The sequence below is a fragment of the Pomacea canaliculata genome, linkage group LG12, assembly GCF_003073045.1.
Source record: "Pomacea canaliculata isolate SZHN2017 linkage group LG12, ASM307304v1, whole genome shotgun sequence".
NCBI classification, from domain to species: domain Eukaryota; kingdom Metazoa; phylum Mollusca; class Gastropoda; order Architaenioglossa; family Ampullariidae; genus Pomacea; species Pomacea canaliculata.
Genome location: NC_037601.1, coordinates 6211015 through 6223071, shown reverse-complemented (window position 1 = coordinate 6223071; position 12057 = coordinate 6211015). Strand labels below are relative to the sequence as shown.

General features: G+C 37.6%; 1 protein-coding gene across 3 annotated transcripts in view; it reads right to left on the bottom strand.

Moving 5' to 3' along the window:
• Window positions 1-531: 531 nt before the first annotated feature.
• The window catches only part of LOC112576542 (tyrosine aminotransferase-like), a 17496-nt gene continuing 5970 nt past the window's right edge, over window positions 532-12057 (bottom strand). For 2 of the 3 annotated variants that reach the window (XM_025259083.1, XM_025259084.1), the window contains exons 2-12: window positions 8394-8610; window positions 7757-7861; window positions 6282-6349; window positions 5751-5909; window positions 5081-5272; window positions 4783-4865; window positions 4410-4476; window positions 3793-3921; window positions 3348-3431; window positions 2819-2917; window positions 532-2330 (exon numbers count right to left, since the gene is read on the bottom strand). In XM_025259083.1, the coding sequence (XP_025114868.1) occupies window positions 2202-2330; window positions 2819-2917; window positions 3348-3431; window positions 3793-3921; window positions 4410-4476; window positions 4783-4865; window positions 5081-5272; window positions 5751-5909; window positions 6282-6349; window positions 7757-7861; window positions 8394-8544 (1266 nt within the window). In that variant the 5' untranslated portion in view covers window positions 8545-8610 and the 3' untranslated portion in view covers window positions 532-2201. Of the gene's footprint in view, window positions 2331-2818; window positions 2918-3347; window positions 3432-3792; window positions 3922-4409; window positions 4477-4782; window positions 4866-5080; window positions 5273-5750; window positions 5910-6281; window positions 6350-7756; window positions 7862-8393; window positions 8611-8863; window positions 9015-12057 lie in introns of those variants that run through there. The other variant, XM_025259082.1, reaches the window with a different exon arrangement.

Below are 12057 nucleotides of genomic sequence, written 5' to 3'. Positions count from 1 at the left end.
TTTTTTATACCATTTCAGCAACCATGATAGAGAAATGATTTGGGTTGAAACTTAAAAAAAAAAATTGGGGTTTAATACCTATATGTATAATTTTACTCTTGTGCGTATAATCTACTTGAAAGAAATTAGATTGATTTTATTCTGCTAGCAGCTTCATTGCTTTATTTAAGTTCTGCAGTGAACATGTGAAAAACCTATTGATTTATTTAAATCAACAATCTAATGTTGCAGTGAAAAGTTTTATAGATGATCAACTGGGACAAGATCAGAATGTTAATACAGAAAATACCTTTGGTCAGTTTTTTATTTAAAAAATTTAAATGGCAGAGACCTTTGTCAAAGAACAATAATCATAAAAGATAAAATAAATGTGTATTATGAGTGAAAATGCATATTTTAATAGCATTTCATCTCATAAAGACTTTTTCACTTTAGATGTCATGCAGTAAAAAAAATCTATCGAGATATTAATACTACTAGCTCCCTATGAAAACATTTTCCAGACTATTATTAGCTGCCAGTTTTTTTTTCTTCAAAATATGCCTTAACTTGCAATAGTAGGAGAAGCAGTAGTTTTACTTATGAAATAGTTTTGGTTTGTGTTAGCATGCTTAAATTTGTTCCTTTACTTCTGAAGCCCTGAAAGGCCAAGGTATCAGATGATGGGCTGTTCCTGTCCTTAAGAAGCAACCCTTTGCTACTTTCTTATGCTTAACCAAAAAAAAAAAAAAAAGAGCCCTTACTTTGAAGAAAAATAACAAGGAAAATTCACAGTAGTTCTGTCTGGTTCTCACCATTTCAGCAAAAGTATTTATTATACAATCAAGGCATAGACTAAATGCAGGAAAATTTCTGTAAAGAGCACATAAGAAGGCGAGCAGAACACTTAATCAGAAACTGTACCAGGAAAAAAAAAAAAGTGGCTTATGGTGGTGTTATACGTCTTCACACATCTCAGAAAAATTGCTCAGCATTTCCTTTCATCAAGAGTGACACAGCGACAAAGTTTCTTACTTTGTTATCATAAAAAGGATGAATGTGATGCACAAGTCAGGAAAAAATACACTGAAAATCTCGTTACTTTTATCCTCGATTGTTTTAAAAGTACATATGTAGGGATATTTACAGAGTTTTTTTGCTTTAAATCACTTTACCTTGGAAGCAATGTTTCAGATGTAAGTAAAACTATACTAAGGTAAATAAAATGAACAAAAGGGGTTTTTGAATGTTGAAACAATGGGAACATTGATACAGTCATAATAATGAGTAAAATAATTAAAAGGCAACAAAACTTTTTTACAGTCATAACTTTGTACTAAAAAAATATATTCCACCTGCTAAGTAGATTTCAACAAGTAATAGTCTTTGTGTATTACTGTAACAGGTTGCAGACAGGTTATATGTAACAAATATATATTGTCATGTTCATAAAGTCTTACTACACAATGAAAGAGCTCACTGCAGTTAACCAGAGGGGGAAAAATAAGTTTTGTAAACCTTGTATTTTCCAAGAGGCACTCAATCAGTAAACCCTCGATATAGCATAATTCTGCACATCAATTGGCTGAGATTCCATTGGTAAATCTTGTTTCTCATTCAGTGTCTGGGTAGATGCAAGTTGTGAGAAATGCTTGTTTCAATTTTGGCTGACTGCTGACAGTGATGCACGCAAAGTTAACAGAAATATTCTGTGGTGCTGTTGATAACTGAAGCTGCCCAGTTTTCCCCTTTCACTGTCTTCTTGCTGATTTGTACTATTCCTGACAAAGCCATTTTACCAAAATGATTGAAGGGGAGAAAAATTTCAGTAAAAACATCCATTTATTTTCAAGCATGCTCTGGAGCTCTGGATTTGTTTGCAGCAGAAAAAAAACTTTTCCCCCCTTGTGGATTAGGAATGAATATATGTGATTCCTTAATCAAAGCTTTAGCATAAGGACAATTAAGCTATGCCTGCAAACAGACTTGTATGGTGATAGACTGATGGCATGAGATCAGCACTGCTTCTTTGTCCTCCAAAAACAATGAAGTGCCCTGCTGAATCAAGCCAGCAGTACGAATGTTAAAAATAAAGCACAGGCTTACATTTTTTTTCCCCTTCAGTATGTGAGACATTGTTGATTTCACCAGTGGGAAACTGTCTTTTTTGAAGAAGGTAATCCCTTCTTCACAAACCAATCTCAGAACACGCTTCAGTTTGATCATTTTCCATTCACTACTGGCAAGCGATGATACTTCCTGCAGAATTCTTCTATGCGATCACATGCCTCCTCAATCTTTTCTGCCGGAATCGTTAGCACTACCCTGAAATACCCAGGATACTGGAAGCACTGCCAACAGAGGTTGTAAGAAATTTTCTGAAAGCTTGTGGTATAACATAGTAATGTTAAAAGTCAACAATACAAAGCAGTAACTGAATTCACAGAGAATTATGAACAACACAAAAGGACTTAACATGGAAAACTGCATGTCAACAACTTCAGCAAATATTGAAGCTTGCTCTATACAAGAAAAAGTTACATTAGCTTGAAACCAATTTAACTGAAGGTCCATATAATCTTAAACACTTAATAATATGAAAATAATACTTGGTTATATTATTGGTAGTACTTGCAGAGTTGAGCAGAGAAAAGGTCTGAAAATGCTGGTAATATAAATGCAGCAGAAGAGCATGTTGCTCCAGAAAGGTGTGTTTGAACCATGTAGACATTTGTACTGATCCTGTCAACATGTATGCTAGCTTGTTTATTCTCTGTATTTTTAGTTTCAGATCTTGGTGGTGAATGCAAATGTTCTGATCAGGTAGTACAATACTTACTGTTGCTGGGAGACAGAAGACACTTTGTTCTGTCACCATAGTTTCTGTGAAGTCAATGTCGGATGTAAAATCAGGAAATCTTGCCATGTTGATAGCCACCTAATATCAATAACTCACCATTACACTTAATTTCAAGCTAAAAATGCATTGTTAGAGCAGGAAGAAGTGAAAACCAAGAACAGAATATGGTGGAGAGAGGCACTATACATAGCAGACCTGTGAAAGGTGGGGTGAGGGGAGGTTTGAAAGAGTAAAAATGGCTTCAAAAATATTACAGTAAATAAATTGTAGTATTAAAAGAAAGAATGTCAGAAATGCTTTATTTTATGCAGCTATGTACCCTAAAAATACTCGTTTGTTGAATATTCAACACTGAGAACTTTTATCAACAGTGATCTTCTGTAGAAACTTTTGAAGAAGCAGCTAAGTTGGGTTATTTTCTTAAGTATTCTGTCACTAAGAGCAAAACTGATAAGACTTGTATTCCCTATTTAAAGTAATACTGTACCAGGTTTGGTTTTGTACGTACCATCATATACATGGCTCCTTGTGGCATAATGGGGTTCAGTCCTGGAATTTCCTTGAAACGTTTGTAGAACAGGTCTGCATTTTGCTGTTAAAACACCCTTTTTTATAGTCATTGTAAAACTAACAGCACTTAAAACCCACTCCACTCAAAACTAAAGGCTCTTTCAAAATTGTTTTTTTTTTTTTAATATTACAGTACTTGTTCTAGATGCCAGTTTCAGCCTAAAGGAATTGATCATGAATTTGAAATGTCTAATCAGGAAATAGTATCTCTCTCTTGATGCATATGTGTGTGTATATATATATACACCAATTTACATGCTCTTTCTGCTTCTTAAAAACTTAAGAAATCAGATACTGCATCAGAGTTATCAATCCTGAAAACACACGCCCTTAATGAAAAAGAGTGCCTACTCAGCTCTTGAATAATAAAAATATTCAGGTACCTGAATGTACTGGATGGTGTCACGATAAAAGGATTCTGGAGTCTTTTCAAGAATGTCTGGTAAAGCTGCCTGCACAAGTGTGTTGGGCCCCAAAATGCGTTGAGATAGACTCACCAAAGCACTGCGCACCTACAAAAAAAAAAATCTATTAAGAGGAGTGTAATGAAAAAATGTATATAGCTTACATAACATTTTTCTATATGGGTGACTTGCAAGTCATGAAGAGACACGTTCGAAAAAAAATTGCACATCAATTAAGAATTAAGAGTATAGTGAAAACTGATCAGTAGAAACAGTCACATTTAGCAAGCTTTTGCACTTGATTCAGTTTTTTTAAAGCTTTATCACTCATACCAAGTTTTTCATGCAACTTGTTTGTTTACTTCTCATATCAAGTAAAAACACTTCCAACTTTCTGTTCTGAGGATTTAGCCACAACAGAGGCACAAGATAAAGCAGACTGGTCAGTGAGAGGGCAAAGGCAGAATGACTGATGCCTGCTCTTTTCAAAAGAATTTTTTGTCATCTTAACCCTGATGTATTGCCAGAAATTACTTGCAGTTACTAGTATTTAACACCTAGGGTGGCACAAACCCTACTATTTGTGGATAACTCACCTCTCCAAAGGTGTCATTTACATCATAAATGACAATCCACCCCAGTCTCCAACCAGGAACAAGAAACCTTAGAAGCAAAACCAAAGTTGTGTCATTTTGTAGTAAATGTTAATGTGTGCAGCATATTTTGTGTAAGATATGGCAAATGCAGAAAAGCAAAGAACCTGCAAGTAAGGAACTGTCACTAGCAGCTGTAGCATTTTGGGAAAATTTTAGACTTATGTTGGCACATTTTTTAAACTCATAGGTGCTTCAAAACTAAAAATGTCAGGTTTAGTGGATCTGGTGTACAAAATATTAGAAAACCTGACCACAAAAATTTCTTGTACCTGCCCCTCCTTCCCTCACAAGATTTAAGGGAGCGGCAACATACCTTTTAGTCAGGCCTCCGCAAGAGAGTATAGGAACCTCTTGAGACAGAGAAGCAAGAGAGTGATATTGATATCCCTCGAAGACCTGTCACAAAAAAGAGTTAATATAACTCAAAGCTATTAATCCTTAAATAGCTGTATTTGCTAAGAAAAGATTTATGAAATGAATTACTGAATACATGAAAAGATCGCATTCACAAAAATTTAAAAGACTTATCAGTATTGCCATCGCTATCATTATTCTTATTATCCCCATAACCAGTATTTTCATCCCTACAAAAAAGAAAAAAAAAAGCTTACAAAGTGTTCATAGATTTCATCTGCAATGATAGGAACTTTGTATCTGGCAGCAATATCTATTATGGCCAGGAGATGTTCCTTGCTGTAGACTGAACCACACGGGTTAGAAGGGTTGTTGACTATGATGGCCGTAGTATTGTAGTCAATCAACTCAACAAGGTGCTGCAGGTCCACTTCCCATGATTTCTCTGGCTGAAAAAAAGAATACCAAGATAGTTTCAATCAGGATTATTGCTTCTTTTGTGGCAAGATTCATTATCATTTACCAACACAGTTAAAGATAATAATTATTATAATAATCGAATTTGTAGAGCATTTTCCCATGTGGGAGTTTATATGTAATTCCCATATGTAATGCACTATGCATGAATGAACAGTCAACCATACAGTGAAGAAACACAACCATCAGTAAATGAATAACACTGTGGCAAACATAAACGAAGTGCATGAATGAAGGTGAAGAATTAAGGAATGAGCAAAAGAGTACGTTGTTGTATAAAAGATAATTCTTTAGATCTTGGATTTTGAGTCCAAATCTGGAAACTTCAAAGGTAGACAACACGTTCAGACAATTTAAAAATCACTTCCCATTAGCTCATCTTCAGTACTTGTGGGTTTTATTAAAAAGAAACATACACATGAGCGTTAAGAGTATTAGTCACAGCTGTACCAGTAAATCGTATGTTCTGATCACCACTCCCAGGGATTCTGCAAGTGTTTTGTAAATGGAGAAACCAGGTCGAGGCACAAGGATGTTCTGTCCTGGATTGGCCAATGCAGTTATGCAGAGATCAAGCGCTCCTGAGCATCCACTGCATAAAATTACATCCTGCAGAGAAAATGCTTGGCTAATATTTTTACTGTGAAGTACAATAACAAATTATAAACATTACCATGGTAAAAGCCATTTTAAAAATTGTGCTTGGAATGATAATGTAATGAGTGGGGTTTTTTTTTTTCAATGAATGTGCCTGTTGAAATTTATTGGAAATTAGTTATCTCAGATATTTCACCTAAAACTTTAGCTTGTTATAATTTTCTGCCTCATAACTGAAACCTTCCTGGAAATGTTAAGTTCAACAAAAGCTTTTGTTTTAAAAATCTGCATTTGTTCTTCTATACATTAATTGTAAAAAATAGAACTGAAAAATGAAAATGATGATTATTTAAATAATGAAAAATGTGATTATCATTAACTCACTTTAGCTTCAACTGCTGATGAAGGTGTGGAAACATACTTTGCCACGGCTGCTCGGGCATTTTCATAACCTGAAACATGGACAGAATTTGTAAGTCTTTGTTGTCACAACATAACATTTCCATAACATCCAATATAGCATGATAGTGAATAAGGCAAGGTTTCTTGCTCCTTGTTACACTTACACATAAAAAAAAGTAAATTCTGTAAATTAGGCATCACTAGCATCACATGATATGCCTGTATCATGAAAGAATGGTGTTATTTACTAAGATTTGGGGAAATGCTGTCTTGTACAGAGCCCAGATATTTGAAAAATATGTGCTCTGTACAATACTTTTAAATCAAACTAACCAATACTTTTTAAATAAATTTAATATATTTGAACTGTTTTATTGATATTCTTAAGACTGCAATTTGACATGCTGTTTTAAAAAATAAACAATTTATCAAAGTAAAATTTTGTATTTTTTTCCATGGGAAATTTGGGAATAAGGAAGGTAGAAATGAAGTACATATGCACTTGATTTTGAAGTAGTTTTAAATTTTGCTAAAGCTATGTTTTAACAACATTCTTCATCATCATCATCCGTCTCTTGACTGGTATTAGCTGTTTACCGCTGATGCATGTCGTCGGGGGAAGTGGAGAAGACGGGACTAGTCACAGGAATTGCCAAGATTCGCCACCTAGGACGGTTCTGGGCGGTATTAAACAGATCAGATCCTGCGTGGAGCAGCTGACACAAACCGTCATGATCGCCATCCAGGTCTTCCCCTGTCTCCCTCGGCAGCGTCCACCTACGGGTGTTGTGCCGGGCGAGATGGCTGAACCGGATCAGCTTGCGCCTTTTTTGCGGTTGCAAATAGGGTTTCCACATGAACCACAAGGTGGGCTACGAATTCGTTGGTTTCGTTGGTGTTCTTGGTAAGAGGCTTGGAGCAGTTTCATCAAGCATTTGGTTTTGAATGCTTGGATACTTTCCGCTTCAATAGGGTTCGAGCTGTACTCAGCTTTGTCATGGTCGGCGATGTTGACTAAGACCTTGCTCTTGTCCATGATGATCTCCATCCTGTATATCAGTCTATTCGTCTGCCATCATGTCGATGTCTGCAAAGCGGAGGTTGCACAAGTGATGGAAACGGAGGTGTGATGGTCGAGGAGGAGATTTTGCATAGGAAGATGTTGAATTGCGACAAGGGGCAGCCCTGGCGAACTCTCACTGTTGTTTGAAAGGGATCTTCCACCTGGTCGTTGATGGGTACTGAGCTCACTTTCAATATTCCTTCATCGACTAAAATAGAAAAATAATCGCACTAAGAGAAATATCCTTGGTCGTTTAGAAACTTTGACGCCTTTCTCAACGAGGAGTCAAGCTTAGAATACAACAAAATGCCACTATTGGGGCCAAACCACGATTTCATCTCAGCAAACGAGATCGCTTTGACAAGACCAAGCTGACCACGTTGCCAGAACTCACCAACAGAAGGACCATAGCCGTTGTACTTTCTGCTTCTCACTGCACTGATTATGGCATCTTCGGCTGTTTCTGGATTCGGTAAGTTTCCGAAGACGGTTGGATCACCTAAAGAACAAGAAATACTAGAAGCAAGGTAATTTTGACAAAGTGTACTTTTCTACACAAAGCTCCCATCGGGACTTGCATAGACTAAACAGGGTTTATTTTTCGTTCTTTCGCTGTTGAAACAGCTTTAAAAACAAAACAGCTTGTTACTGGAATATTTTCTTGTGTTCTGAGAAAATTTTAAAAACTGGTCATCTGACACGTTTCATGAGAGTGGACAAAGATACGAATGGTCAAAGGTAATTTTTTTTACCAGGATACTTCTCAGATGATTTCATAGTTTTAATACATACACAAAAACATTTCAAGGTAAAAGATTTTTAGTTGATATTTATATGGTGTTACCTTTAAAAAACAGAGGGCAGCTTTAGAACATGCTGCAGATATGATGAGTTTCTCGGTGCTACCAGTGAAGAAGGTGAAACGAAAAGAAGACAGACTTAAGAGAACATTAAGAAGGTACCGCAAGAACGAACCACGAAAAATTTATGGCGCTAGAGATAATTCGAAAAACAAATCTCAGACAACTCACCAAGCGAGAGACTAATCATTTGTTTTCGGGGATTCGGTGTCAGCTTCATTCCGTCCACAATGCTTCGTATCGGGTTAAAGGTGTTCCTGGCAAAATCAGACGCCCTGACGTCCCACCTGAGTCGTGCTTTCTTCGACCTAATCTCATCCATGTCTGAGGGCGTAGGGCCGTTCCAGATGTTTCTATTATTGTGTCTGTGAGCAGCTTTTAAACGATCCTGCAAAAAGCAACAGGTAAATACTGTTGGACAAAGATTGCTCAGCACGTGTGACTGGATTTTTTTTAAACAGTGACTTTATTGAAGTATTTGTGCTGGCGTTGTTTAGGAAAAATAGAAATGAAAGAATTTTTACAGTAAAACAAAAACAAAAACAAAAAAAAATCGACTGTACGGGTTGCCTTGACCCCATCCCAAATGTTCATATATTTTTAAACAGACCTTTAACCTACACATGTCTAAAGTAACTCACTTTTCTGCGCGCATCGTCCAAGAAAGACATTTTTGTAAGAACCCTCTTCGCGATCCTGCGACCAGGTGCGGTGTGCTGATAAATGTAGTGCGATGGCTGATGAAAGTAGGAGTGTTCTGCCTAAGAACCCCGTGTCTTTAAACAAGGGGAAAAAAAGGACTGCTTGTACGAGAGATAAGTAACCAGGTCGTGTGCCTTTATTCTTCCTTGGTAAACACACAGATGACAGTCACCAGGTCTGTGGTGCGAGGGTTTCTGCCCCAGTATTATCATCCAAATCACCATGACAGCGATGATCGTAAGGTCCAGTATGGGGATGATTGCGACACTTCTTCGGTGGGCGATTTCTCGAGGTACTTAGGTTTTGTCCCTTTTATCTTCCATAGTACAAAACTAATAATATGTGGAAATGTTTCCTTTCAGATAAACCAGCCGTGCACGCGCAGTCCATTAGATTCTGACCTGGCTGTCGGTGCGGAATAAAATTAGTCCATGTATCTATTGTCAGCACTTTAAAAGACCTCTCTAGTAGAGGGCCTTCAGCATAGGTTATCTCTCTTTGCCTCAATTTTTGCCATATCATATTTATTCATGTTGACATCCAGTCATTGGCAATTGTTGAATTTTAAGCTGTATGATTGAGTACCAGACTCTATAGAGGGCTGAGGCAAGAAAGCCAGCAAGGAATAGGAGATGGCCACGTCCTCTTTCTCTCACAAAGAGAGAGACAGACAGACAGACAGAAAGACAAAGCTGGGCACGAGATAAGCGCAGTCTAATAATTTCTCCCCAGCGAACAAACGTTCACGGGACTACCTTTATCTACTCTTTTTTTTCATGATACAGACGTTCTAAATTTACAAATTTGATGGGGGTTTTTTTTTTTTAAACAAGTTCACCGACTGATACATTCCTGGGGGTCATTACAACCTACATTTTCCCTTCTTCCTTCAGTTCGTGACAATAGGTCTAAAGTCTCTGTCACAACACTTTTCTTCTACTAGCGTTCTTTTCCCTATTCTATTTTGAATGTACTCTTTTTAATGTAGCAGAAATCTGCATTGAGATATTATTCAAATAATATAATGTCTACTTGCTTTCTCTCTTTTCAGCAGTGTCATCGACTTTGATGTTTTCATTCTTGAACTAGATGCATAATACACATAATTGAACCAGAAGCGAAAAGCTTGGATTTGTGTCTACTAGACTAGTAGTATGATGGCTTTGCATGGATGATTTTATTCTGCTTTCCTTAAGAAGAATAAACTACGACAGATCAGCACAAGACCTCAGTCATCGAAGACCAATGGCCACCTCACAGAAAGCAATGTTTTACTCAGGCGATGGACTGAATACTGTCGGCTACCACGTCTATCCATGTGCTCCATCAACTAACCCTAACCCTTTCCATAACTTAGAAAAATGAGCTAATCAAAACGGTTAACGAAGTCAGATTTGCGAAAGCGGCTAAATTATTTTCTGTAATTATTTATAGATGATCAATCAAACTTGCAGGACTTTTATTTTTGTCATTTTCATTAGTGTCAATAGTTCTCGCCATGGCGATCATCGGTGCATTCTCAGCTAGCCTGACAACACTGGAAAGATGTACCGTTTCCATCAGACTTTCTGTACCGCGGTGGGTTTTTTTTTTTTTTTTGTTTTGTTTTGTTTTTTTGTTAAGCAATTAAGCGAAAGCTGCATAGTGCTGACACTAGCCAGTGAAAACGCACTTTCTTAACTAATACATAGTAACCAAAGTGAATAAAACTGTATTTTGTATACTCCGACCGACAACTGAACCATCTTGCTGGCCTACTGGTATATATCAACATTCTCCGCTGGTTCTACTCAACCACTATTTCAGTAACTAGCTGTGTGCGCCATGGCGATATTAAAAAAGATGAAGAAAAAACATACGAGGCTTGATCACATGGTCGCTGCACGGAGCATAGACGATTACAAGACACTAACTATAGCTGTGGGTGTGATGTAGACTCACGCGAAGCCTACAAACTTCCTAGACTGCGGACGTAATGGGAGAGGAGGACGCCCCCTCCCAGGTGACTGGTCGTTCCATATGGCTTAAGCCGTCGATTTCCGGATGAACAGCTTTGAATGTACAAGGACACATGCACACGAGTGCAGACACAGCAGAAACACGTGAGTGTATTGAAAAAGAACAAGTACACATAGGGAGGGAGGATGTACCTCAAGCGATACATTGTATCACAAAAAAAATCGTTCATCTAGTGACAAATCCGCGTTGAAGAGTCGCTGTCTCAACAACCTACTATTTCACGCGCTCTTCAAAGTTTCCGATCTCAGGAATTCTATTGTTATATATGTATAAATAGAAGGTAAGAGATGCCCTTGTACAAGTCAGTAAACTGCGACTTTGCAGTAAACAGTCTTTCAAGGACGTCTATAGGTGGATTGCTGTCTGCCAAGACCAACGCGAAGTGATCCGCTGTTAGTCTCGGCGAGCCTAAACAAAGAATGTGACTAAACCGGAAGCTTTGACGTCTCATGCCTCGTTTTAGTAGTTAATCTGAATTGTGAATAAACCGGAAAATTTGTAGTCTCATGCCTCGTTTTAACAGTCAACTGGGGAAAAACAAATCGTCTGCCAGCAGTCCAGTAATACAAGTTCTTGGTCATTCGATTCGCGTTTGCTGACCCGGATGTGGCGACTAGCGTAATGAACAATGCACGCTTCACATCCCGTTGAGAACCAGTGTTTAGTATAATAAACTATGCACTTCAAGCCCTTCTAATGGCCTCTACGAACAAGTATTTGCATTAAATTAGCGTCCTTTTCATACCTGCTACGGAGGTCACGTGGTCAATGTAATGCTTCCGGCTCTTTTCACAGGTAGCCGTCCAGCATCTGTAGCTACTGTTTATACTCACACTATACACGCTATGTCATAAGTAACATTTTAGACAGCTGAAATACAGACAATAACCGCTGCGCGAATGCACAGAGACCTCTTGCAGCAAGCACGCACGTCTTTCCACAGACGAGTACAAAAAGTCCGTGTTTCTTTCTTTCCGTTCTTTTGGGACATAATATTAATCTGTTTATGCTTTGTAGTGTGCAATAAATAAACTGTATCAATATGTCTACGCATATAGTCCTATAAATGGAGAAAACCCAGCCTTAGTCATCTGAAAGAAGTCGAATAATACAT